General features: G+C 38.0%; 1 protein-coding gene across 2 annotated transcripts in view; it reads right to left on the bottom strand.

The window, feature by feature from the left end:
- Nucleotides 1-1,210: 1,210 nt before the first annotated feature.
- The window catches only part of DDX4 (DEAD-box helicase 4), a 34,556-nt gene continuing 8,061 nt past the window's right edge, over nt 1,211-27,705 (bottom strand). For both annotated transcript variants that reach the window (XM_087759783.1, XM_087759782.1), the window contains 15 exons: nt 22,915-22,983; nt 22,388-22,462; nt 20,431-20,517; nt 20,024-20,107; nt 17,064-17,105; nt 15,653-15,795; nt 14,435-14,587; nt 12,996-13,150; nt 10,881-11,010; nt 9,659-9,825; nt 6,376-6,521; nt 5,503-5,602; nt 3,380-3,650; nt 3,137-3,223; nt 1,211-1,325 (listed from right to left, as the gene is read on the bottom strand). In XM_087759783.1, the coding sequence (XP_087615909.1) occupies nt 1,245-1,325; nt 3,137-3,223; nt 3,380-3,650; nt 5,503-5,602; nt 6,376-6,521; nt 9,659-9,825; nt 10,881-11,010; nt 12,996-13,150; nt 14,435-14,587; nt 15,653-15,795; nt 17,064-17,105; nt 20,024-20,107; nt 20,431-20,517; nt 22,388-22,462; nt 22,915-22,983 (1,790 nt within the window). In that variant the 3' untranslated portion in view covers nt 1,211-1,244. The remainder of the gene's footprint in view (nt 1,326-3,136; nt 3,224-3,379; nt 3,651-5,502; nt 5,603-6,375; nt 6,522-9,658; nt 9,826-10,880; nt 11,011-12,995; nt 13,151-14,434; nt 14,588-15,652; nt 15,796-17,063; nt 17,106-20,023; nt 20,108-20,430; nt 20,518-22,387; nt 22,463-22,914; nt 22,984-27,705) is intronic.

Here is a 27,705-nt window from a genome sequence, read left to right as displayed (position 1 = left end):
ACAAAAAATAAGAACAACAGCCCGCTTTTCCACAGTAACAGATTCCATAGTACTGCCCAAGTTAGTTCTGATTCTCAAAAACTTGGGCCTTAAACCTTCAGTCTTGCAAGCAGAGCTTATAAGTATTATCTCCCGGTATTAAGTAGGAAGACTGTACAAGAAATAGTGCTCAGCATTGTGTGCTAAATACCAGAGAACATAAAAGAAGATTGTAAGCTTGTTCAGCTGTGCAAGACAGTACAAATTATGATTACAATCACTTTGCCATTTTCCTTTGGGACACAATGATGTGCATCTTTGTAGCACACTGCGCTGGTAAATAAAAAAAAATTCAAAGAAAAAGCAACTTTACGGAAATTTCCTTGAACTGTTAATGGCTTCTTACCCTCTATAGCTTCTACAAGTCTGGGAAACTCTTTTGGACATGAGCCACCAAGCTTGTTCTAAAGAAAACTTTTCCACAAGAGATAACAGAAGAGTGCTTATGTCTGTCAAATGCAAAAACATTATACTAGAAGCAACACAGGGCTCCATCCTTCTCTGATGACGGCTCTGTAAAAACATGTATTTCAACGAAGTTGTGGAGGTAGCCACTGACCTTTAGTTCCATATTGAGATGTTCCACCCATGTCAAAATAGTATCAGCTCATGAAACTGCAATGACATGCTTTTTTGTATATCTCATGTAGAAGCAATCATCAATACGCACTCAAGCTTTTATTGAGTAACTGTTTACAGGATGTTTAACAGATGCTTAAGATTAAGTCATCTCATCACTAGATTCAAATTTTATAACTGACCTGTTACAAAAAGGAACGAACATTAAGTTTAGATGAGGCCTTTACATAAAGCTCCGTCCCAAACTAGGTCTTCACAAGACTATCTTCCCATGCAAAGTTTTGATAACAAAGTAGTAAGTCCAAGGGATCTATTTTCCACTTGCAAAACCCCCACCTTTTTGGAGCAGTATACTAGCTACCAAGCATCAAACATATACTGCAAGTTTTACCGCTTAATATCTGAAGTGTTCCCTAAAAAATTGCTTTAGACTTCCTATATTAAGCGATAATCATCACTGGGTTCACCATAACAGAGTACATATCCATTGCTGAAAGCTTTAGCATATGATATGACCTACTCTTTTAAACCTTAAGTGTTCCATAAGCTCAACAGTAAGGAACATTAAGTGCAACAGTTCACTTAAAGCACAACAGAATACAATCTACTTTGGTACTAAAGTAGTTTTAATCCCATGACTCAAATGCACTTGCAGAATACGACATCTTCATTCTTCCTGGGCTAGTGTTGCCTCTGCCTCTGTAATTCTAGGAAACAGAACAGGTACCAGTTTAGAATCATTAACACTTTCAAACATTTAACAGCAGAAGTCACTACAAAACAAATTTTAGCTTTCTGCATGCATGTCTCTCGATGTAATTTGAACGCTGTATTTTTTAAATAAATACAGAAGCTCTTTCTTCATTAAACTTCTATACATAAGGTTTTTAGATTCCAGTGTGGAATTAATGCACTTTAATCAACCTCAGATTTTACCAGATGTGGTAATCCTTCCCAAAGTTCAAATCCCAACTTCTTCTCCTACCCAATGCAAATCAGGTCACATAAAACTTTGGTGAAAAACTTCCTTCTCCACTTCTTATTTAAGAATGACTGTCTGCATTACTTTCCCAGCAAAATCCTTTTCCTTTGGAAAAAGGATGAAGCCCAGTCATCTAGAACATGGTCCCAAAATAATCAGGTAAAAGCCTCCAACAGATTCCTCTTTCAAATTCATCATTTGATTATCAAATGGCCCTTTCATGCATTCCCTTTTAAAGAGAAAGTGAATATTGTAAAAACACAAATGTTACCTTTCCTCTCCAGGAGAAAGGGCATCAGGATCCTTACTGACTCCTAGCTGATAAAAGCCTCTCTTTCGGTAATAGTAAAACAGCAAAAACCAGCTTTAATAGTTAATTTCAAAGAAAAAAGAGAGCTGATTACAAATGCGCAGTTTCTGTCAGAATCACTGACCTCAGAAGTTCTCATAAGAAAGGAATTAGAACCTGATGATCTCTAACTCAAGAGTTGGTGCACTGCATATATGATTAAGAGGGCAGTACTCCCAAGGCAAACAGACACATTTCCCCTGGAACTGTTCTATTCACAACGATGTGGACAAAGAGTCACAGCCAGATTCGGTAACTCAGAGGTCATAAAGGACATCAAGGACAGACTTGGACCTAGAAATCACAGATTTCATGAAATGCTGAGAGACACTCCACAAAGGTTGGAGATGTGTATTTGGAAGCAATCTAGACTCAAAGGTTGATGAGATCCACCTTCAAAAGCAATCTATGCAAATTTTAGAAGTGTCCTTGAACAGGAATATAGAAGAAAGATCTACTGAGGCTGCCAGCATGAGAAGGAAGCAAAAGTCTAAGTGTGTAACTGAGGCCCCATGAAGGCTCAAAGAAAAGATACAGATCTGAATCAGGGAGGGTGGGGGGGTGGAATCATTTGAAGTAGGCATAGAGTTTAAATCCTAAACTAGTGACTGCAGAGTGATTTGAGAGCTATGCCACCTAGCCTGTCTCATTTACACAAGCTGTATTTTAACATCTGGTATCAGCAACACTAAGAGACCACAAGTCTCCTCCTCATCACAGACACTAAGAACAATTTTGACATGGATCAGACTGGGGCATTTATCTAACTAATTACCTGAAGTTTTTAGTCAAATGAGTTACTTGATCAAGTGATTCATAACAGGCAGTGATGGTATAACTAGCAACTATTTGCTCCTACCCTACATGTGCAGTAGAAAAACTTCTAGAACTTCTAGAACTACAGCCTTTGCATACGTTTGCACAAACCTTTTCTTCCACAGAGTAATTCTTCACACTACAGATCAAGACTAACACAGCTAGCAAGGCCACACTAGTCCAAGTCAAGCAAGTTGTCCAAAATTAGTTTCAGAAATACTGAGCACTTTGTAGATGCACAACTAACATAAGGGACACAGTTACAGTCAAAACAGTTACAGTGGCATTACTCTGGATATATACTGCTAAACACACTTTTATACTGAGCAAAGTTATAAAAGCCAAGACTTCCAGTTCATTTCCAGACTTACCTTTTGGGTACTGGCTGATGTAAAGACTCTTTCTCCTTGAAAACCAAAAGCTATTTCTTCCAACCAAACAGGAACTTCCTGCTGGGCCTACATAATTAGAAAAGTGAATTTAGAGACTTTGACTGCTTTAGCAATTCATATTAAGAGTTCCATAACTGTAGCAAAGAAATAGTAGTTGCTCAGTACATTAGAGTGAAATCCTAAAAGACCAGAAAAAGTTAAGCACTAAGATTTGAAACTTACATCTGAAAGCACTTTAACTAGAGGTTGTGCAAGATGGCCATCTGAAGTGTTATCAAAGAAGCAAACTGCTTTGCCTATATTTCCACAACGACCAGTTCTTCCAATTCGGTGTACATACTCTTCAATGGTGGAAGGGAGATCAAAATTAATAACATGTTGAACGTTTTCAATATCCAGACCTCTTGCTGCCACTGAAGTTGCCACAAGAACTGGACATTTTCCAGAACGAAAATCCTGAAGAGCTACTTCTCTCTCTCTCTGTTCTCTATCTCTACAAAGAAAGCAATGGTTAGAATAGATGCCTTGAAAAATCTGCAGTATTAAGATACAAGTTAAAAGGTCATGATTCATGGACAAACGTAGTTCTGGGGAGGGAGGGAACAAAACAACAACCCACACACTACCAGTTTAGGTTTTCTGAATTTTTAACTGATTATCAGTAAGACACAGCAACTATTTTAACCTAAGTCTCTAGAGAAATTAATTTTTTTAAATGAACCAGAGATAGTAATGTATTGAACTCACTGCCTCCCTAAGAAGATCCACTTGTTTAACTGACTGTTTCTTCTTGACAGTTAGAAGCGCATTTCCTACTGCTTTGTAGCAGGGAGCCAGAATAGCAAAGATAAAGTCCACCTAGAACCCTGCATAGGCCATTTTTCGGATGTACTAGGAAGTGTGGCCAGCCAACAGTATAGAACTTGCCTTTTGTTTATCACCATGAGAAGAAAACTAGATTTGCTCTGGGGTTTGCATTTTTAAAGAATATTTACAGACTATCCAGTACTTAAATACAGTAAATCAGAGTTTTAAATCATGTTCTTTGTTGTCCAAATGAGAGAACAAATTAGAAAGCTAAAAACCAGTGTTCTTTTGAGCCTAACATGGGACTTCTAGTGAAGTCTGGTATGACCACTATTCCAGAGAAGAACAACTATCGTAACTAACTTCAACTCAAAAAACTCAAGTGAATCAGAAATCAATAACATTCACGACAGTTTAGCAGCTTCCATGGAACCAGTTATTCTCTTTGTAAGTATACCTTAACTCACAGTGTAATAATTCTGCAGAAATGTATTAAGAACCTCCTCCCACACAAGACAGGTTATGGGATAGCAATTCAGGTTAGCCAAGAACAGGCGGCCAGATCTTGTCAAAATGACCCTTTGCACACTGGTAAAACTGACAGGACACGAGATAGACACAAACATCTTGTATCTGTCTACTAAGATCATTTAAACTCATCTACAACCTTGATATTCTGACGTCTGTCAGAACGCTGCCCAAAATATCATTTTCTTGGCAAGAATTCGAGTCCCTTCCTCCTATCACAAGATGAAAAATATTGCAAAATTACATTTTTGATGTGATACAGTTCACTGGGAATCTTAAGATTCAGTTTGTTGTCCTACATTTTGACATAAACAAACACCACAAAACTACATTCCATCTCATTACATGAAAGATAGACCATCTTTTTAGCTGGATTTAGACCTGGAATTAGCAACTATTTCACCTTGCTTCTCAGCACTTGTTCAGGCGTACAACACTAATGAGTAGGCTACAAACACAAGTCAGAAGCATCTTCTCTTTAGATCGGTCTTCATGCAAATGCTATATCCATGATCACATCAAGGAGGCAGAAATGACAGCATCAGAAATCTGTATGGTACATGATTCAACTTACCTCATCACTTTGACGAAGCCTATAAGACAGAGTGGAAGGTCCACAACTGCTACTTGAATTTACGAATATCATCTCACCAGTAACACCAAAAAGGTCTTGTTTTGGTCACAAAAATGATGACTAAAGTTACACATAAACAACAGCTGATTCTACTGAATTTATTATATGCTTTTTTTTTTTAGCAGTAGGCATAAGATTCTCCAGTTCATATACAGCATTTGAAGCGTGGTCAACCAGAAAGACGTATACTCTGCAAATGCTGTGAGAAGTGGCCTTCAGAAACACTACATTCTCAAATAGGGCAGAGGTGCTGAGGATTACAGGGCTATCAGAAACAAGGCAAGCTAAGTCTCAGCGATATGGCCAAACATGAAATATCTATAAAAGCTTCTCATAAAATATAGTATTCAGTGACTTTCACTTTAAAAATACTTACCCGTGGATACTAGTGGCTGATATTTTTTCTTGACAAAGAAAGGCTGCAATGTAGTCTGCTTTTTTCTTTTTGTCCACAAACACCATGGTTCGTTCATGACCTATGTTAAACAACAGTTCAGATCCACTGCAGCTTGAAACCTGATGCATTTTCACTATTCACAGTTGCTGTTACTTTATAAACACCTAGTATCAGAACAGGTTTTGAGTAAAATCTTTAAGCTATGATTGTAATTTCTTGTCTGTGTTGAACTAATTAAATTCAATCCATCAATTTCTAGATCAACACAGAAACCTAGGTGAAGACAAGTGCATTGTATTTTTCTCCTCAGTAAAAAAACAAATGTTGTTCTCTGTGATAAGTATGCACTCCCTTCCTACAGCATGTGGCTAGAAGTGGCATGCCATTCTGACCACCAAACATCAAGGTACATACACCATTTTTTAATTCCAAACTCCCTTCCAATTTTCAGCATTAAAACTTAAGATATATTCAAGGGCAAAAATGGAAAAATCCCAGCCATTAACAAAATACAGGCCCAAGCATTCACATAAGAAGTTTAATACACCTATAATCTGGAGATAATACCCACAGATGCTAAAGTATTGTAATTGACCATATAAAGAAACTAACCATCTGGGAAGCTTGTCTGCTAATACTCAATAGAGATGAGACCTTGACAAATACTCATAACACAAATATGCCTAAAAACCTAGAACTCCGAGGTCTGCTTCAAGCTTCAATCAGTAGTCCTGTAAAACGTGTAACATGCATAATAGAATGGAATCATGACCTGGTCAATAGTACGAGCACAAGTTTAAAAACAAGCAATTTTGTCTTCCATGGAAAACAATTAGCAATAAGGAAAGTTACCTATGCTTTGTAGAATTTCTATCAGTTTATCCCTCTTGGAATACTGAGGAACCTGAAGAATATTCTGCTGAACATCACTGCAAGCTCCACCCACGTGTCCAACAACAACAAATAAATAATCAGTTTTCAAAAATTCGCCAGCCAGCCTTGAAAACAAACAAAATTGAGCAACATGAAGTCTATTATGTAGCTTATTTTTGCTTTAGGATCAAGTAACTTCATTTATGTTTAAGCAACCCTCATAACAAATACTTGTATCATTCCTCACAAGGCAGAGGATGTAAGTAGCCATATGTGCATTTTTTAAAAAGCTAGAAGAGTCTGTATTGTTTTCTAGACAGCTGTACAAAAAAACCCCTGATCAATAAGAAGGTGCACAGACTGACTACATCCCTGCAACTTTTCATAATACAAACACTGCATTTTCTAGCCATCTCAGAAAGAGTTCCACATATATGCTTTTAATAAAACAGTAACTGACATATATGCTCACAGAACTGTTCTTGGAGTACTATTTCATCACTAGCTGGAGGGACAGGGGAGAATCCTACACAGGCCAGAATTCAAAACAGGCCTCCAAGAGAGACCACCACCCTTTTTGACTATTCAACAAAACCAGTGCCTGAAAACACAGAGTTTATGGCATTTATTTACCAACTGTCATAGGCAAAACTCAAGTTTTGTCCAGACAGCATTCCTGCTAAGTTATCCCTTGCATAGGTGATCTTATCTGAGAGATCAAACTCACCAAAATAGGTAATTCCTTGGAATGCCCCATAATACTCCAGAGTTTTACTAGACTGTATTAACCTATCAATAGACAAGTGTGCGTTGTGTCCAGCGTACACACAGCAGCTTCCACTGCAGTAAAATTCAGATGGTAAACAAGTCAACCTTGAACTGAGAACAGGCAATCTCAAGTTTTAGAATAAATTGCTAAAAAAGAGGAAACTCTTGAAAATGTTAAAGGACTGCCCTAAGGACTTGAATCTCCCACCTGATTTATAGGTATAAATGCCACCAAATACGTGTTTTTCATAGCAAATAAACAAGTTACTAGAGATTTAAATGTGTTTGGTTTTAAGATCCAAATGGTTTAAGATCTCACAGAGAGACAAAGTTCTAAACTGAAAGTAAAGGGCAAGTTTAAACTCTCTGAAAATGGAACAGTAAACAGAGTAGGAAGGGACAGAAGAAAGAAAAGCCCGTTTAATGGGAGATACAAAGCCCCAAATTCTAAGCTGAAGTTCAGCAGTCAGCTAGGAAATGCATGGTTCTCTCAACTCACGAGCACAGGAAGAGCCTTGAAGATCAGAACAAAGGTTCATGTAGCAGCAGTGACCCAAATTCAGGTACAAAACCAAACCGTATGTTAAAACTAAAACGGATTACACTCACTGAATAGAAGTGCAGAAGAGCCTGAACCTAGCAGGGCCAAAGAAAGCACCTTGTTCTATACTACCGAAGTAGTGTACTGTCCAAAGTTGTTTTGATAGCAGAGTATGGGAAAACATTAGCTTTCCTGACTCCAGAATCAGAAAGGCAGTAAATCCAGCAAGAAACTGACTCCAGGCAAGAAGGGTTTTCACTCTCTAAAATGAGAACATCACCGTTAGGCATTCCAGCTTTAAAAGGTTACAAGAATGTTATTATGCACTTCCAAACCATGATCCAAGCACTCACGTTTATGAAGTCTTCTACCAGCACTTGTAAATCCTGCAAGACTGACTGTAGAAAGGCAGATATGCTTTTTTTTTTTCATTAAACAGAAGCAGACAGTAAGCATCTTGCACAGTTGAAGGGATTTCCTCCTTTCAGATGCTGCTAGTTACAGTACTCTTTACTCATCCCTCAGTATGTAGCAAAAACACATAGCAAGGGCATTAGCAAAGACAAGAGATCTAGAGATCAAGGGGTCAAGAGCCCCCTCTCAACCCCAAAACCTGAGTCAGAGCACACTGTGCATCTTCAAGGGAGACACACCTCATCTTTTCCCAGCATGCCATGTGAAGTGAGACCACATTCCCACACAAACAGTAAACACATGGAATGAATATGAACCACACTCATGTACAGTATCATTTGAACACTTGATTCCCAGCTGCAGAAACAAGGCCATTATTAGTTCACAAGATAGTCTTTCAATACAAAAAGCTATATGAAAAAAGTCTTCACTGAGGAACCAAAGCCACAACACACAACTTAAGACTGAGTTTAAAGTTAATTCAATCCTACTTAAAGAAAGGTGATTCATCTCCACAACAGCTGTCAGTATTAACTGACTGAATGGGAGAAAGCAGTCCATTCCCCTCTTTCATTCAGGTCAGTCAACTACTGAAGATGTTTTCTCCCCACCTCAGAAAAGATCTATCAGGCTTTCTGAAGGCCAGAAGAAAGTTGTCAGGATTTGACTCACTAAAGTATCAACATACTTCACTGCAAAGGTCTGATCAGTTTACATGCTGTCAAACTGTAATATGCTTACTGGTATTATTTAAGTGCTACTGCCACAACAGTATCGCCATCACAAAAGCCACCAAAATTATGTCAACTGCTCAAATTGAAGTTTATACTCCTCTGATTTAAGAATGAGTATTCAGATGCCTGTCTCTCCAAAAGTGGAAATACTGAATAATTTCCATCCACCTACAGGGAATGAGGTGTTTTGTTCTATAACTCCCAGGCTCAGCAACCCCATTACCATCTGTTGAAGACTATTCTCTCAGGGTCTGGAAAGTGGAACTTTAAGGGTAGTAAGTAGTAGAGCTGTTAGATATATCCTAAACCTGTTTGTGGAACCTTTGAAACTACCGAAAACACATAGTACTTACGCATGTGAATAAGAATTGTATATCAGAAAGGCTGGCGAGCTGAGCAATAATTGGGATGTCTGGTTATATTATGCCCTGGTACCAAAGACAGTGCTACCAGTGCTGCTTGTGAAACAGCAAGATCACTGTTTTTGAGCTTGCACAGATATGGTGAGGGAGGAACAAGAAACAAACAGGGGCACTATGAAGACTTCTGCAGAAGTGGAATTTCAAAGCCTTCAGATAAACTTCATAAGTTGCTTTAGAGTCCCCACCCAAATTCAGCAGTTAATCTACGCAAGTTACTGTTTCTGTTACCTAAAAAAAGGGAAGTCTTCGGCAAGGAATGTTGGAAATCATTGCTTTTCATTATCTTCTAGCAAGATCATAAGCTTTTAAACATAAGGGGTGCTCTTAACAACTCTTCAGACGTTTAGCTCTCTACATCTTCAGATATATTTTCACTTACTCACCTCTGAACTTCTTCAGGAAAAGTGGCACTAAACATTAGTGTTTGACGTTTGTCTTTTGGTGGCATGCTTGGGTAAGAAATCAGCTTCTTCATATCTAACCCAAAACCCATATCAAGCATGCGGTCCGCTTCATCTAGCACCAAATATTTCACATTATGCAAACCAATCTGCAAGTATTTCAGTGAAAGAAAAAAATGTAATGGTTCACTGACAGTATACACTTATAGAACATCCTAATTGCCAAAATCCACCTTTTACTTATTTCTTTCTAGTGGAAGTTAATTATTCACAAATAAAAGCCTATGCGCATTATGTTTTATTTGCATCTCAACCTCTAACTTTTTAATCTGCACTAATTCTAACAGTACGCGTACACTGAAGTGCTTTAGAACTTTGTTCAGCAATGCAAACAAGTTAGAGCCTACCGATAGACTATTATTCAGCACTTCTATTTTGAAATTATGTCTGAGTTTTAGAAAAGTTCTCTCATATAGGCCTCACATATTCTCAATAAACTCCTTGTTCTGAAAAAGTTTGTCAGAAAGCATTACTAAGGACATAACTTCACTGTTGCTGACCAAGACCATCATTTTGACTAGAAGCCTGACAACTGCAGAAAGCCATTCTCCAGTTTATTACTAAGAAGTGTTTTTCCAAACTTCATTTGTCCAGTACAACATCACTGAGCCACCATTATAATATGTAGCAATTTCGATTTGAACTTATAATGGTTGGAAAAATAAAAATTCAAATACGATATTACACCTGGAGTTTTGAATATAATCAGTAATAAAACATTCAAAGAATTAATATTATCATAGTTCCAGACAGATAAAAGCTATTGTAGCAAAACAAACAGGACATCAAGTAAAAATTTGCTATGGAATTTTCCATGAGAACTAAGAGAAGGTGTTCCACGTATTTAAACTACAAAATTTAATTGCCAAGAACACCGCAGCCAGTTTGATTTAGACTGATATTTTCCAGTGGGCCCTGAAAGGGACTGAGGAGATCTGGACTCATGCTACTTTTTGAAAAACCTAATGGTATTTAAATATTCCAAGAAAAGCTCATTAGTATTTTAAGTAAGTGCCTGTACGAAGGCAGCATACTGACTGGTTTTCATGGCTCTATCTTTGCTTCTATTGAATTGAAGAATGAAAACCAGTATGTAAAAAGCTAAGAGTGTTTAGGGAATTGAGATTAAGTTTTAAGATCTTACCTTCTCTCTTCCAATAATGTCTAGAAGCCTTCCTGGAGTAGCACATAGTATATTACAGCCTTGCATTACCTGACGAATTGAATGGCCTGTTTGTGTACCTCCATAGACCACAACAGGCCTTATACAAGTTCTATTATATAGAAAAAAATCTGGATTAATTATATAAGTATGCAACAGTATTGTTTAATGAAAATACATACAAAATCAGATCTACCATAAACCAGCTTAGAGTGGTTCAATTCCTTCACCATACAGCACAGCTTATAACCAAAAGCAGGACCCAAGACCAGAAATTCACTCACCATAAGCTCAAAGTTGCCATTCATACCACATAATAGACCCTGCACAGGTGGCTTACTTGGAAAGAACACTTAATTTCACCTGCATTCTTCCCTCTCCCTTCAACAGAGTTACTGGCAGTAAGAGCCAAAATGGTGTTAGACATTGTCCCCTCTTATATGGCATACTTAGAAAAAGCAGAACCACCAAATAGATGCCTTTAGAGCTTCAGAAATGATCTTTCCACACCTTGAAAGGACAGCGCAAAAAAAAGAAAATACACAGGTGGATCTTTGTAAAGCAACTAAGCACACCGGCCACACAGTGTGCCACTCAAGCATTAGACTGCAAACCCATTCAAACGCTAAACTACTTGGTGCTCTTCCTACTAATGTTTCTGGTTATATCTACCAAGTAGAGCTACATCAGATATTCTTCTCCTGTAGAAAACCACCTCTATGAGCAATAACTACCTTACACAGCTGAAGAGCAAGTTTATAAGCTTATCTTTATAAACTCCTGCTAAGGCTTTTACATGCACGCAACAAGTATTTTCGTACTCAAATTCAAACTGTCTATTCTCAAAGATACTAATTCAGCTTCATATGCAACAGCAGTGAATCACATAAACCTGGTAAAAATTTAACAGGTTTAACTGGAACTTTTCAGAAAGCTTTAGTCAAAAATAGAAACAGATTGGACTTACAACATTTCAACATTTATCCACTATCAATTAATATATATATATTTTATATTCCTTTTTGTGAACTAAACCAAAGAGCTTAAAAATATCATGAATCTGAACTGAGCAATATGCATGCAATTCTTCAGATTCACACCCTGATGTTGTTTAACTGCCCCCCAAAGTGGGGGTAGATTATCTTGCTTTTACTGCAGGACAGCTGTAGCAGAAACTTTCTAAATTCAAAAGCTATTTTATTGTGAAATAATCTGTATCTAGTTTAAAATAGCATAATTAGTATAACTAGCTACATAGTTAGAACAGTTTTAGAGATGAAGCAGCTCTTCTTAGTAACATGCTCAGTAAGCAGATATGCAAACATGATGGTACTTCCCAAAGACAGAGACAGCCTCCAAGCATAAGTTTGCTTGAACGAGCAAAGGCAAGTCTAATTTAGCCCACCAGATTTTGCACTGATGATGTTCTCCATTCCACCTCCTAACAGTAACAAGCCATTACAGACAACAGATTTAATTCTCTTCCTGTGCACTGGTGAAACCTATCACTCTGCAGCAGAAAGATCACTGGCAAACAAGTACAAACATACTCTCATGCAACATCCAAGAGCTCAATGCCAAGTTTAGACCTTCTGTTCTGTTTTGAAGAAGCAGAGCTAAAAGAGCTTGCTTGAGCTGTGAAATTTCTGTCCAAGACCAGAAATACAGGGAAGTACAAAGTTATTAGAAACCATCACTGAAAGTTAACTGAACATCCCTAACACATACCTCTATTTCCATCAAGACAAAAATAAAAGCAAGTATAAATTACATAAGGCAAGCTAAATTTAAGTTACTTCATTTAAGAAATTTCATTTTTCTCATCAGTGAGGATTATGTGACACAAGTTTAGTACTTATCTCCTCTTCAACCTGGAGTTAGCAAGCCTTCCCCCCCCAACAGCAGGAAGATTAGGAGTTTAAATCCCTAGCCATATTGTAAGAAACCTGTTAACCAGTATTACCACCTCAGTTCAAGTGTTTGTAGTCATTTGATTGACACAGAAAAAATTTTGAAAGTATTCATGAAAAAAAAAAAGCAGCACTGCTAATTCAGACAAAGTAATAATCAATACCAAGCAACAGTGCAAAAGCTTACCTATACACGAATTTCCTTGCTTCTAGGAAGATCTGGTTTATCAGTTCTCTAGTTGGGGCGACAATAATACATTCTGGTTCTTGCTGCTCTTTAAAGCTACTGGCAGTTACGCCATCTCTCATCATATGGGCCACAATTGGTAGAAGAAAAGCTGCCTAAAAAAAGCATCAGTATTTATGCTGTTTAGTCTTAAAGCTTTCATCAGTAACACTAAAACTTGCACATCAATCTTACGGCTAGAATGATACAGCACACTATCAACTTCAAGGAAATCAAACTGCAGAAGGATTGACCTGAATGCACTACAGAACATTTAAGCTTATTTCTCCTTGTTTAAGGAGCGTCAAAATATATCTCTGGACCTTAAGAGTCTAATAATGGAGGAACACAGTCACACATTAGCTAACTTCTGGGTTCTTCAAGCAGTTCCACACATCATGCTGACATACATCGATAATTATGTACCCCAGAATCAAAAACCCTCCTTAACATTTACTTACAAGCTTTGCATTATCATCAGTAGATTTGCAAGGTAACCATGTATCACCATTCTCCAGACTACTACAACAGCAGATCACTTTGCAATACAGCTGCACCAGCACACTTACTTCTGTGTAAGACTCGTTACCCCCAAAACAGACTCTGTACAGCAGTCCCAAAAGCATTCAGAATATTTATAGCATAAGCTTTGGACATTTCCCCCTCTGCCAACAGAAGAGGTTTTTCAAACAGGTAGCTAATAAGATACGTAAAAACAAAGCTAGAATTCCACACTATACTGAATGGCAAAAAGCTATGCTTAATATCCAAATATTCTCATACAGAGCTGTCAGTGATTAGATTTGGGTACATTAGTTTAACAAGTTGAGACAACTGTCAATATTAACACACTCAACACTGTTTCATGATTAACAGTGACTCACCTAAAACTAAGTCTGGTACAGATCAGACTTGATCAAACCAAGGATCACAAACCAGCACAACACACTGTTATAATCTGGCATAAGTTTTAACAAAACAAACAAAAAAACCCAAAAACACAAAACCACACAAAACAACACACACATACCAACACCAAAAAACCCCACCACAAAAACCCACACAACACAGAAAGAAACCCCAGCCTTCAAGTGCTGAGTTTTTTCTCATCAGCAGTTTCTATGACTACCTATACTTCTGAATCTGTATCTGTAGCCCTGAAGACTGGCCTGCTGTATCAAGACACTAGGTCACTGAAATTAAAAAGAAATTCAGCCCCAAAATGCAACAACCCATCCATCATTCATACCTTTGCTTAATACTACACCTGCTCTTGCAGTGCAAGTCAAATCATTAGACAACAAACTGTGAAGCATCAGGTATGTGGAAGACTGAGGCATCCGCCTCATAGTTCAAGATCACACACCTCCAGTAGTATGAATACTACACAAAATGCTTACGGTTTTTCCTGATCCTGTCTGGGCACAGGCCATTAAATCCCGTCCTGCCAGTATAATAGGAATGCTATACTTCTGCACTGGAGTAAGTTTAGAGTATCCAGCTTTGGCAATGTTCATGTTTAAAGTCTGACAGAGGTTAGCTTCTTCAAAAGTCTGCAAGAGAAAAAAATTATTATTAATGGTACACAACCACATAAGTTAAACTTTAAAAACTGAGATGCTTACCATAGGATACAGACATCCAAACACTAAAAAGTACTAACTTTTGAGGGGGTGTCACCAGTCATCTAGATTGCCAAGGTTCCTACAGGTAAAAGCCCAAAGGTTTCTTCAACCTGCTCATGCCATTCAAGTAAAGTTGTCTGTAGGACAGTGAAGGCCTTCAGCTGGTTTTATTAGCTTTGAGAGAAAACTGCTCAGAAGCCGTACATATGGATTCAAGCAGGTAAACTCACATCATGGCATGCTATGAAAACAAACCAGAACTCTTCAGTTTCATTTCACGTAGGAGATACACACTTGGTCTCTGTGTTGAAACTAGTAAGGGGAGCCATCCGTATCCAGGACCAAAAAGCATCATACATGACAAAATTAGTTTAACTGCAGTGAGAAAACCTTTCAGACGATGGATGGGGAAAAAAACCTCTGCATTTTCTCTTTCAATGCAGGTGCTACTACCCCCTCTGCCCTTCTTCCTCATTCTTCTCCCTAAAAACAGCTTTTTTCTTTAAAAAACTAGCCACCTGGTATGGAGTAGAAGCGAAGTTAAACAACAAACAGCAGCCACAGAAAACAGGGCTAGAAATTACTTCAAAAGCCTCTCTCTGTCCAAATGAAAACTATTCCAACAGGTGTTCATTTACATTGTTAAAGATCCTCTAGTAACAGACTTCAACAAGATGACTCTACTCGCCTTCCCAGAAACTGCTGCCAAAGACCTCTTTCTTTCAAGATCTAAACTGGTGTTTTTCTGCAATTTAAGGACTATACTTCTCTCCATCCAGTATTACTTTATCTGGGCCATTTCTGTAGTTTGTCAATGTAATTTTGAATTCAAATTTGTAACTTTCAAATGGGCAGTATCTCCTTCCAACATAGTACTGCCTGCAAGATTCAAAATCTTTACTAATATTTTCATTACCAGTAAATATTAGACTCAGTATACATCCGTGCAGAATCACGCTCAACATAAACCCTGAGATTAATGAGTTCACTAACCAGTAATGGTGCTGGAGGGTCAAGTCCTGACACTTCGACAACATTTTCATCATACTTGTCAAAATTAATTCCTGTCTGGTAACGCGCAAAGATGGCTTGTTCATCATCAGGTGGAGGAGGGGGCACGTAAGTCACCTTTGGACCTTAAGAACACAAGCACTCAAGTTCATGAACAATATAAAGAAAACTTGAACAAAAACTATTTGAAGTATGAAGCTACTGAAGTTAAGTTCAGTGGGATGTCATTTACACTTCTCTCCACTTTCCAGGAAGGCAAGAAATTTCATAAATGAATTCTAGTAGAACTTAGTTTTATACTACTAGACCTAAAACTCACAAATAAAGTCAGACTTCTGTAAAGCATTCTTGTCTCACATTTGCTCAAGGACCTTACTTTGAAGAGCTACTCACAACATTTAAATTAGGCTCCACTTTACCACCATGCAAAAACCAATTCTACCACAAAAACTCATTACACTATAAATTATCCTATTCCAATAACAAGGCATTTATTAATACACAAGGATAAAATTAATCTGTTCATGGTAGTACATTTATAATTCTGAATTCCTTAAGGTATTTTTCAAGCTAATAAACTCAGAGGTATAAAATTAATTATTTGATGCTCACTAAAAAGTTAGCGGTAGAAACCATTTCATAGGGACCTCAAATGAGGAAGGATTAGGAACCAAAATTATTCATACAGAAGTCAGGAGGTCACTATTTGTCTTTTTGCATTTCAAGAGTAAGAGAAAGGAAAAGTAAGGGTAAAGTTATTTGCAAAAAACACTGCAGGTAAGCAAACATTCTAATAGATTGTCCCAAATGACACTTTTGATACATGTCAGAAAGTTGTCATTCATCATACATTTCAACCTGATCTCCTGCACATACAAATCATTAAATTCTATTTACTAACTTACACTCAGTAAAACACATTAAGCCTATTTTCCAGAAATAGCATCCCAGATGCTACAGCATCTGAAACTGAGAATCTACTGTTCCTTTGTGGTTTGCCTTAATGACTATCATCACTTAGATGCCTACACTATTGCCAATTAAGTTCTCTAACACTTGTGTCTCAAGTAGATAAGCTTTACCATTAGACAGAAGAAACAGGCAGCAACAGAGGAATTCTGCAGTGCTCCATTCCAAAAAGTTAGTCTTTATTTAGGTGAGAACAACCACTGTGTTGCCCAGTAATTTAAAGATGAACAAAGTTTAAACATACTGAGTTTAACAGTTTTTGCTTGGCAGCTTGCTACATGAGCAGTTTTGATATGGTTATGCATTTACCCATATCACTACCTTCTTTCTTACCCAATTCCTTTCAGCAACTTTAAGTAAGAAAATGTTCCTTGACTTAAAAGCAAATTAAAACTGGCATGTTGCTTGTGAAGAAGCTACTTACCTCTTTCAGAATCTATTCCTTCATTGCATTCTTTGTAAGCTGCTGTTAAAGAAAGCATTCCAAAGTTAATTGCTTTTAGGAAAAAAGATTTGAAAGAAAATCTAAGTAAGAACCTTAATGAAAAATTCCTAGAGGCACTTGGAAAACTCAACAGTGGGTCCTGATACAGTTGGTAGAATGAGTGGAAATATTTAGGTAAGCAATGAAAGCTTAGTTACAAAAAGCCAGAAGACAAAGGCCCCATATTTGTGTTTTAAAGGGCAGAAAGAGAGGGAACACCGGGCTTAGCAGGACCTCACGGTAACAACATGAAGGAATTAAACCCAGTATCTTGCTGAAGGACTTCACAAACCAGATCTGGTCCTTACTTGACTCACAGTAAGTCCCTTATCAAATCAAATGCAATCATCGCAGATTATGACATGGCCATCACAAGATGTCTAGATAAAGCAAGTTGTATTTAAAGGCAACGAAGAATGATCCCTCCTAAATCCAGCATATGCTTTGCAAGGGCAAATATAGTTGTCCACATTCACTTGAGACGAGTCATGAGCAAAAAAAGCATCTATAATAAGAAACTGAAATGTCACAGAAGTGTCAGTTTTATAATCTTGTTTTGTTACCTCTTAAGTGAGGTTTTTTCCCCCTAAAACTGATTAACAAAGTATTATGAGTAACAAGAAATTCACACATGCTTGCGGTTAGGGCATCTTGGTTTTAAGAACGATTCAACTTTTCCACAAGATCAGGAGATGCCTGTTTTATGCCAGAGAACCACCTTCTAAATAACTAAAGAGCCATAGCCATAAACTTCAGAGTAATCACAATTTTTCAAGAGTCACGAGAGACTTTAAATCAGAAGAGAAAACTATCCTGTTATTTTAACAGCCACATGTTTATAACATCCACTCCATAAAAGTTCTGACCTTGGCATCCACGTATTGCACGTGTGTTGCTTTCATTATCACTTGAAAAACAAAGACATTTATACTTATGAGTGAAGAAGTACCACATGTTTTACATATGTAAAAACTGTATTAAGACTGAGCTAGTAACAGCAGCATTTCCAGAACCTTCTTTAAGTCCTTACTCCTACTATACAAAAAATAGAAAAAGCCTTAAACCTAACTGGTAGCCTCTAGCTACTCCACGCAGGAAGTTGTGCTGCTGATTTCCAAGAAGGGTAAAAAAAAAACAAAAAACCACAACCTTTAATATAAGGCCCCTCTGGAAAAGAAAGGAGGCTAGAAATGTAGAGAAGGGACACAAGACTGAGTGAAGAGGAAAGACAACAACAAAAGCTGTTAATAGGTTCTCTACTCAAATGTGCAGCTCAAGCCATTCATAAAAATCATACCATGAGACTGACAATTTTAAGATCGGTACCACAGAAGTACAGTGACCCTGCAATGCCTCCTTTGCCCTCCCTCATCTGCATTCTTCCTCACTGCAGCAATGCAAGCACAAAAGAATAGCATCAGGGCAGCATATTAATCTGATTGCTTATTCTCAACAAGATCGAATTATTATCTCTAAACATAAATACCAGTTCTAAAGAGGCAGCTAGTACTGTGACTTGGATCAGGAATGCTCTGTTCAGCAGCAATATTCTTAAGGAACTCTGTAAAATCACAGCTTCATCGAGATGGCCACAGAGAATCCAAGCAAAGATGCAACACACAGTGTGTGTAATCACATTTAAATATTTGTTTTTCCATCAGAAGATATAATATGCTTACATGGTATTTCTAATTGCAAAAAGCATAAGCGTTTTAAGAAAAGCCAGCACAGCCCTACCTTCATTACCTCTGCAAACTGTATTAGAGTGATGTGACTGCTATTCAGAGACAGGGGCAGTGCAACAGCCTAGCAGTGCTTGCTCTCTTCCTTTGCTAGATCCAGATACATTCTCTTACTATAAAAGGACATACTTACCATGCAACAAACTACCCCTTATCAAGAATTATCTCTCCACATGAACCTCTATATAGACTAGTGCAACTGTTGCCTACCAATATCCATAAGTCTTTACAGACTAATACTTCATACAATGGTCATGAAAAAGTAAGGCATGACTATCCTGCTTTAAGGATGCAATTACGTCCACTATGAGTATTAGCATGTTGCCTCTGTAAACAATTTTCTAAAAATCATTTTTTGAACTAAAAATCTGAAAAACTTAATTTGAACTAAGTCAAATAGATTGTTCTTTGGATATTAAGGAGCACTTCTGAAAACACATACTAATCATTTTATCTGTTCTACAGTGAAAAGTTCTTTTACCAGTATCACACAAAACGTTCTTACACTGAGAATATCAGCCATCTACAACCCATTACACTAGTTTAATGGTATTTTTAATTTGAATTATGGGAATTCTGTGCGTACTAGATTACTATGCTCTAGGTAGCACAACACACAGGTTACAAGTTACATTAACATCAGTGGCAAAGGAAGATAGGACCATAAGGGAAAAATCCTTTGTAGACAGCAAAAACCCAACATTATAATAAAGTCATCAGGAAGAGCTGGCCTATCAGAGCTACAGACCTTACTTGTCAGCATGGACAAACCTGAAGTAATACCTCCCTTTATAGGGGGGTGAAAAAAGTCTAGAGTGACTATTTCAAAACTGAGCAAGTTCTTAAAGGCTTGCTTTGAATTTTGGGGTTAGCACCTCTGCTTCACTGTGCATTAACTGACCCAGTAGCAGCAGGACCAAGAAAAAAAATTACGGAAGACAACTGCTTTGAAAATCCAATTCCTTGAATTTATCCAAGTTACAAACATGTCTTGTGTGGGCATGCAAGCAAGCTATCTAACATTTGCAGTAGGTTCTTAATTCAGACAGGGAGAACAATCACAGTGACAGCATTTAGTAAAGCTAAGAAGGTATTGCATTACCACAAATGAGCAACGAGGAAATCCGAAATGTTCACCACTGTGCTAAAAAGTCTCACCTGCACGACTTCCAAATGCTCCTCTTCCTCTAGAGCCAAGAAAAATGTCAGACTGAGGTCTGTCTCTTTGCTCATCTTTAATACCTGTAAGTAATACACAGTGTAGTGGATATAGTGTCTAAAATTAGTATAATGAAATACTATGCTTAAAGCTAATACTGTTTACTCCAAAAACTCGACAATGCAACAGCCCCGACAGATTCTTTATGACTCCAACCTATGCTGTATTATTCCCAGTGATGATATTTTTCAATGATGCCACCCATGTTCCACAATGGAGCTGAAGAATAGAAGCTATTTTATAGCTTTCACCTTTATACTTGTAGTTCTCATGGAGCAAGCAAACCCAGAAAGAATGACCAAATGTATGTTGTTCCAACACAAAACAGTCAATATAAAAAACTTACTCTCACTTCGTCCAAAGCCACCAGGAAATCCTCTAAAACCTCTATTTTGTGTACTAGAATCTTCTACAACGTTGCTTTCTTGAAAACCTGCAGTACAGCATAGCACACAACTTAGTTTGCCCAATTCTGCATGTGCAGATCAAGTGCCTTTTATTTGGCAATTCTTCTTCACAGTCCTTATTTCATGAATTCAGATAAAAAGTACAACAAAACTAAGTGATTTGCCTAAACATATGAAAAAAATTAAGAGAAGAAATATTTTTTGCCAAAAAGTATGACAAGATGAAGAGTCTACTGCTCTCCTGTAGTATTGCTTCCTGCAAGTAATAAATCAACCATTCAGTCTCGAAGTATTTGACTTTACACACACATATGCTATGTAAGCTACTGTCAACTCTTCGGTTATGATGCAGATCAGTTCAGTCCTCTGGTTCGGTCACAGGACAACTGACAGCATTTGTACCTTCTCAATTTTCATAACCAGTGCTGTAGACTGAGGTAGTATTGCAATTACTGCCTCCTATGGAGCAAGGATTTGAAAACCTACCTTTCAGATCTATCAATTTCTATGTTTTTATTACTCAGAATTGCTTATTCAGTTGCTTGGAAAAGGCAGTGCCAAGTATTTAGTGTATTTTTATTTCTAACCCCTTTCCCTAGTCACCCTCCTGATGGGGTGGGAGAGGAATTAAACAGCCACATGCATAAACAAGCTATTTCTCATTTTAGATTGGACAGTTTTAGGTGTTGTCTAAGATCCAAACAGTCAACTTATGTCATCATTTACTCCTTAGTCTTTATTCTTCAGCTGAACACCTGTTCTATCATCTTGTAATGGCAAAGAACATCTTCTGCTAAATGACACCAAGAAGTTCTCCTACCACCGCATCTGTAGCTCCTTCTCCACCAACAGTTGGTGTATACCAATTTATGTGTCATTTGAGCTTTTCCAAATTAAAAAAAATAATAATAATAATCACATCTTAAAGGCTCACATGCAAAAGACAGTCTAGATATAAGCATCCATAAATACTACAGACGTTAAATACAGATTGTGAGTTACTTTGCAATTGCCAGAGAATCTACAGCAGAACTGTTCGTCAACATTCCACAGCACCACCAAAGTGCTGCTGCCTGCTTAGTCAAAAAAGTCTAGCATTCCCCCACCATAATGGACATCAATCCAAGAGATGGAGAAATGGTGTAGAATTTTTTGAAAGAATAAACATAACTTCAAGTGGCTCCACAGCTGTTCTGCAGATCAGAACTTTTCCTGAACATGCCCAAAACCAGGACTAGAGTTTCCATCTTCCTTGTTTCATAACCAGTCTCACTTACAGCCATGAAACTATCTAGACAGATGCTATGTGGTAGTAGCTTCCACTGCCCGATGTGCTTCTGATAGTACCTGGTGGAAGCATATGCAGCAGTCCTGCCAAACTGCCAATTACTAACCTCTTCAATATGCACTGCATACAAGAGTGGCATTGGCCATTGTCAGCAGGAAGAGGACAAGAATTAGATATTGCTTTATGGATACTAAAGAAATAAAGCTTTCAGTTCTTCCACAGAAGACCACTGGTATATTCCCTCACATGGCATGTATGTGAATAGTAACATTCAGCTGCCTTTTATACTGCATTATGACTCAACGAAATTATCAGAAAAATACTCCTCTCCAGGGAGAATGGAATCAAAGCAAGAGGTAAACAAAACATTGATTTTAAATGTAGAGTCCTGCCTTCTGGCAAATATGGTGGGGTATTTAATTTTGTGCAGTCAAAACTAAGCGGTGATACCGAGTGCCTACATTATGCAGAAATATGGATTGGTATTACCCTCCAAGTCATACATACTCATTTGTCTCTGATACAACAAAATTGAGTACCTGAATAGGGAAAACTTAATGCATCAAATACGACTAGCCCCCAGAATTACAGACAGTCCAAAAAGTTACCTCTGTTTGCAAAATTCCTTCCGCTACCAAATCTACTCACTGGTTGACACTGTCTGTTCAGACATTCATCCATACCTATAATTAGAAAAAAGAATCAACTTAACATTCAAAGCTATCTTTGACTTCAGCGTAGACTTTTGGTTTTGGGTGGGTTTGTTTTTTTGTTGTTGTTGTTTCAGTTTGTTTTGTTTTTTTAAACTCAACAGTAAAATTACAGAATCACTCAGGCTGAAAGGGACCTCAGGTCTGTAGCCTACCTCCCACTCAACAGAAAAACACGACATGACGAACGTGTCCTTTCATAAGACAAAGAAAATGAATTAAAATTACAAAGCTAAGGACAGGTGTAACTACTGTTTTCCATACGGAACAGCACCACTCAGCAACAGTACAGCTATCAACACAGCAAAATCTGAGTTTCCAGAATTTACTCTGACACAGTTGCAAGGTCCTCCATTCTAAATGTTTTGTCCAAAAGGAAGGCTTAATCACCCCCACAACTACAAATTTTAAACATGCAATCCTACCTCTACTCCTAGAATATCCTCCAAAATGATCCTGCATATGCTGACTTCTGTTAGGTCTTTCAACAGCACCTGGAAAAGGGAAACAACAAGAAAATAAGAGACTTTTGACACTGTCTCCCATAACATCCTCATATGCAAACCAATGAAGTACAACCTACATAATTGTAGGAGGAGGAGGAGTACAACCTACATAATTGTAGGACAGTGAGGAGGACTGAAAGTAGGCTGAACCACTGGCCTCCAAGGGTTGTGATCAGCAGCTCAAACTCCAGCTGAAGGCCCATCACTAGCAGAGCAACCCAGTGACTGCTGCTGGGGCCAACACAGTTTGTCATCTTCATTCATGACCCAGATGATGGGACAGCATGCACCCTCCACAAGTTTGCAGACATACAAAACTGGGACTTAACACAGAGCTGTGTTTCACTCAGAGGAAACTCAAAACACACTAGAGACATGAGCAGGCAAGAACCTTGAAGTTCAACAAAGAGAAATGCAAAATCCTGCACCTGGGGAATAATAACTCCAGGCACCAGTACACACTGAGGCCAACCAGCTGGAAAGCATCTTTGCAGAGAAAAACCTGAGGGCTGCGGTGGACAGCAAATTGAACATAAGCCAGCAAAGTGCCCTTGCAGTAAAGGCTAACAGCCTCCTGAGCTACATTAGGAAGAATGCTTCCAGCAGGTGGGAGCAGGCAGTCCTTCCCCACTGATGATGCCATATCTAGAGTGCTGCATCCAGTTCCAGGCTGTCCAGTACAGAACAGACACTGACATATAGGAGTGAGTCCAGTGAAGGACCACAAAGATAATGAAAAGACTGGTGCATCTGTCGTACACAGAGTGGCTGAGAGCTGGAACTGCTGTGCCTGGAGACAAGGCGGCATCTTAGCAGAAGTGAGCAAAGATGACAGAGAGTCAGATTCTTTTCACTGATATCCAATGAGAGGACAGAGGCAATGGGCACAAATTAAAATACAGGAAATGCCATTTTAACATGAAGAAAATCTTTTTACTCTGTGGGTGGTTGAACACTAGGCAAATTGACCAGAGAGCCTGTACAGTCACCATCCCTGGAGAAATTCAGAACTCAGCTGGACAAGGTCCTGAGCAACCTGCTATAGCTGTCCCTACTCTACACAAGGATTTGGACCAGCCAGTCTTCAGAGTTGCCTTCCAACCTGAGTGATACTATAAAAATGAAATTCCCTATTCTGCAATATCAAAGTCAAGATCAGGGTACATCAGCAACCATCATAGATAGGAAATCTGAAATCAAAACATGGAGTCTACAGAATAGCATGATGTGCAAGTATATGGCACATCACAGAGACTGATTGTTACTGCTTTCCTTCCAAGTTAAAACTGCTCAACATAAAGATATAGCCACCCCTGAAAAAAACTAGGCACTAGTACATTCCGCAACAAGACAAACACATTTGTTAAAGAAGATATCACCCATATCCAAGAGCTTGTCATAAAGGGGAAAAAAAGACAGACGACGTTTCGTACATTACCAAGTCATTCAAGTAGGAAACTTTGCTCGTACACCACTAAACAAAGTGTTAAACTACTGCTTTCGTAGTCTGAACAACGTTCAGAGTTCCTGCTCACTTGGAAGATTTAAGTGAGTAGTCTGTGGCAAAGCCAGTAGAGAAGATTCTGATATTCATGTTTATATTTAACATGTAACAAGCAGCAAATAAAACCAACTTACTCATTATTTAAATTAATATTTTTATGGTTTACCAAACAGATCAGCTTCCATTGACCAAATCTATTTGCCTTTAAAGGGGTGAGGACACTCCTCCCTTTACTTGCCATCCTAACCCATTCTTATTGCATCACTCCTCTTCCACTGAGATTTCCACAGCTTAAGCACACTAAGTTAATTCAATAGTCAAAGTTTTTGGAAAGCACATCATGTGCCAACAAAATACTTGATCAGTAAAGCACCTGCTTTAAAAAGTTCCTTCACCATGCTGCCCTCTGTGTTTACTACCTCTAGTAATAAAAGAGGCCAGACAAAACCACAGATTTATAGACAGCAAACAGGATAGAACCAATAATCATTCTTTAGTCAAGTCTGCTATGCTTAGCACTTACACCAGATCAACTGCAGACTGCACTTTTACTTGCCAACCCACCTATTAAGATTGGTAGAAGTATAGCAACTTTCACAATTATCATTCACCTACTACGTGAATTATTCATGCAATTCATGTCTATAGAGGTTTGCAAGCTAACTAGTCTTATAGGGAGTCTAGAAGTACCAAATGCTAGTGTTTAATTCATTGCTACATAATTGACCACTCTAAATTTACTAATTTTTAAGCAATACTTGATAGATTAAGAGGACTAGAATGAATCTTTGTTTCCAATTCACTGGAATTAAAATCTAGGATTGCATCAGCATATCCCTGAACAACAGCTGTTAGATCTGCTGATTCCCTTATACGCATTGACTTACATTTTTCTACTGTACATCAGGATTTAAAATCCTGTTTTTAATCCATTCTAGAGACATCCAGCCCCAAATCCTGTATATACTAAATACATGTCATTTTAGCAAGAGTTTAAATTCTGGGGTTTGTGGGTATTTTATTTTTTTTTTAAAGTACCAAAGGAGTATAAAACAGGGAAGAAAACAGTTCCTTCGGAAATTCACAACAGTCAGCTTGTAAAGAAAGTTTTGCTTTCATGAAGAAGCAATACAAAGAACTAACTCACTTGTTTAAGTCAAAGTAAAGCTTTATAAAAAAATAATTTGCAAGTATGCAATATTACTTTTAGCTTATCCTCATTACAAGGATTTACACAAGAGTACTACCACTAGCTATTGTTTTAAGGGGGAAAAAAAAGAGATTTACCTGCCTACACTAATTCCACTCATGCTATTTTGTGTCAAACAAGCAAGCTATATCACTAATAATATAGTTATAAGCTATAGACCATAGAAGTGCATTGCATACAAGAGAGCAGCTCATGAGAACTTAATTTAAAACTCAGCTAAAGCACAATCTGTTCATAAATTGGAAGTTTTGCAAGGGGAAAAAAGAAATAAGGCCCATGCAGCCTTTTCTGGAAAAAGGAAAAAAAAAAAAAGGACACCTTTTTCCATCATGTTGTCGGGAAAGAATCCCGAATACCCTTTTAAACAAGGTCAAGACAAGATGCATAATCTTATCAACTGAGAGCCTCACCTCTGGACTTCCCGAACAGCTTTAGTTCTTTAAGTCCTTATTTAAACAGCAAATAAGATTTGCTCTTATCTAGCATAAATAAGCAATCTCAGTATTATTACCTACGCTTGAAAACATTGGTAGACTTCCCTACCAACTAAGAAGAACCAGGAAGATTGTGTTAAGCCAGAACAGACACTTTGAAATTGCTCACTGATCTAAAATGGCACAATATGCTTAGCTCAGGAAAAGAATAAATGGTTAATGATGACAGTGAAAGCAAGACCTTCAGCAGGAAAAGCCCTCCCTGCCATGAGTTGAGTACAAGAGGCACAAATCAGACAATACTTAGTTATTTTTGCAATATGTAATGGAAAAGTTAGCAGGCAGAGCCGACAGCTAGTCAGAAAAAGAGTTGGAACAAACAAAACATGAAGCTCCAAGGCACACTTCCACCTGACTTGCAATTCAAGTTCTTTTCACCAGAAACTGCCTTTCCCATTTGTTCTGTATCAAACCATTACTGAAATTAGCAACCTGGACACCTCATAAAACATTTCTACTGTTCTAGGGGGAACACAAAGTCTGTCTTCCCAATTTTGTATTTCCTTGAACCATCCAAATTTAGAGGAATTCAAGTAGCACAAGTGATATCTTGTTTCTGCCCTTCCTAATTTTCCAACATCTTGGGGACAAGGAATTGGAGAAATAAGTCTACCTTTCAGCTATATGCTAAAAGGCAGGGGAGAGATACATCAGAGATAAGAATACTGCCATGTTCTAAATGCTCATAAGCACATGAGCAGTTATAAACATATGGAGAACCTGCCCTACGAGGAAAGACTGAGGGAGTTAGGTCTTTTCTCCCTGGAGAAGAGAAGGCTCAGGGAGGACCTAATCGCAGTATTTCAGTACTCGAAGGGTGGCTACAAAGAGGACAAAGGCTCTCTCTTCACAAAGAGCCACGTGGAGAAGACAAAGGGCACCAGGTACAAGTTGCACTGGGAGAGGTTTCATCTCGATAGAAGAAAGAAATTTTTTACAGTGAGAACAATCATTCACTGGAACAACCTCCCCAGGGACATGGTAGAGTCCCCATCACTGGAGATTTTCAAGATTGGACAGGGTGCTAGGTAATCTCTTCTAGGCTTCCTTTACCACAAAAGGTTGGACCAGATGATCTTTCGAGGTCCCTTCCAGCCTGGGCTGTTCTAGGATACCAAAATAATTTCTGCTAACCACAATCTGTTAAAATAAAGTTTAGGTTGCTCTTCCACAGTTGGATCAACTAAATGATATAAGCTCGAAATTTTTACCTCAGACTGAATTTCACTGAAGTTAAAATATCCTCAAGCAGTCTTAAAGACCATTCCTAAGTTTAGAGACTACGGTGAGAACACCAATTGCCTTATTCCACACTGTCAGTTCTAAGCAAAACCTGTTTCCTGACCTGACTGCCGTAGAGTCACACAAAGTAAAGCCTGGGGCAAATGACCTTCAGGAGCAACCCTGGCTTGGCATATTTAAAACTTTTATGTTCTATATCTAAACTTCTTCTAATTTCTATAACTAAAACTTCTGTTCAAGTTTATAAAGACATCATCTTC

The sequence above is a fragment of the Nipponia nippon genome, unplaced genomic scaffold, assembly GCF_047370975.1.
Source record: "Nipponia nippon isolate SJK-2023a ecotype South Korea unplaced genomic scaffold, ASM4737097v1 scaffold_20, whole genome shotgun sequence".
NCBI lineage: Eukaryota > Metazoa > Chordata > Aves > Pelecaniformes > Threskiornithidae > Nipponia > Nipponia nippon.
Note: the sequence above shows the minus strand (reverse complement) of the source record. Positions and strands in the feature narration are given on the sequence as shown.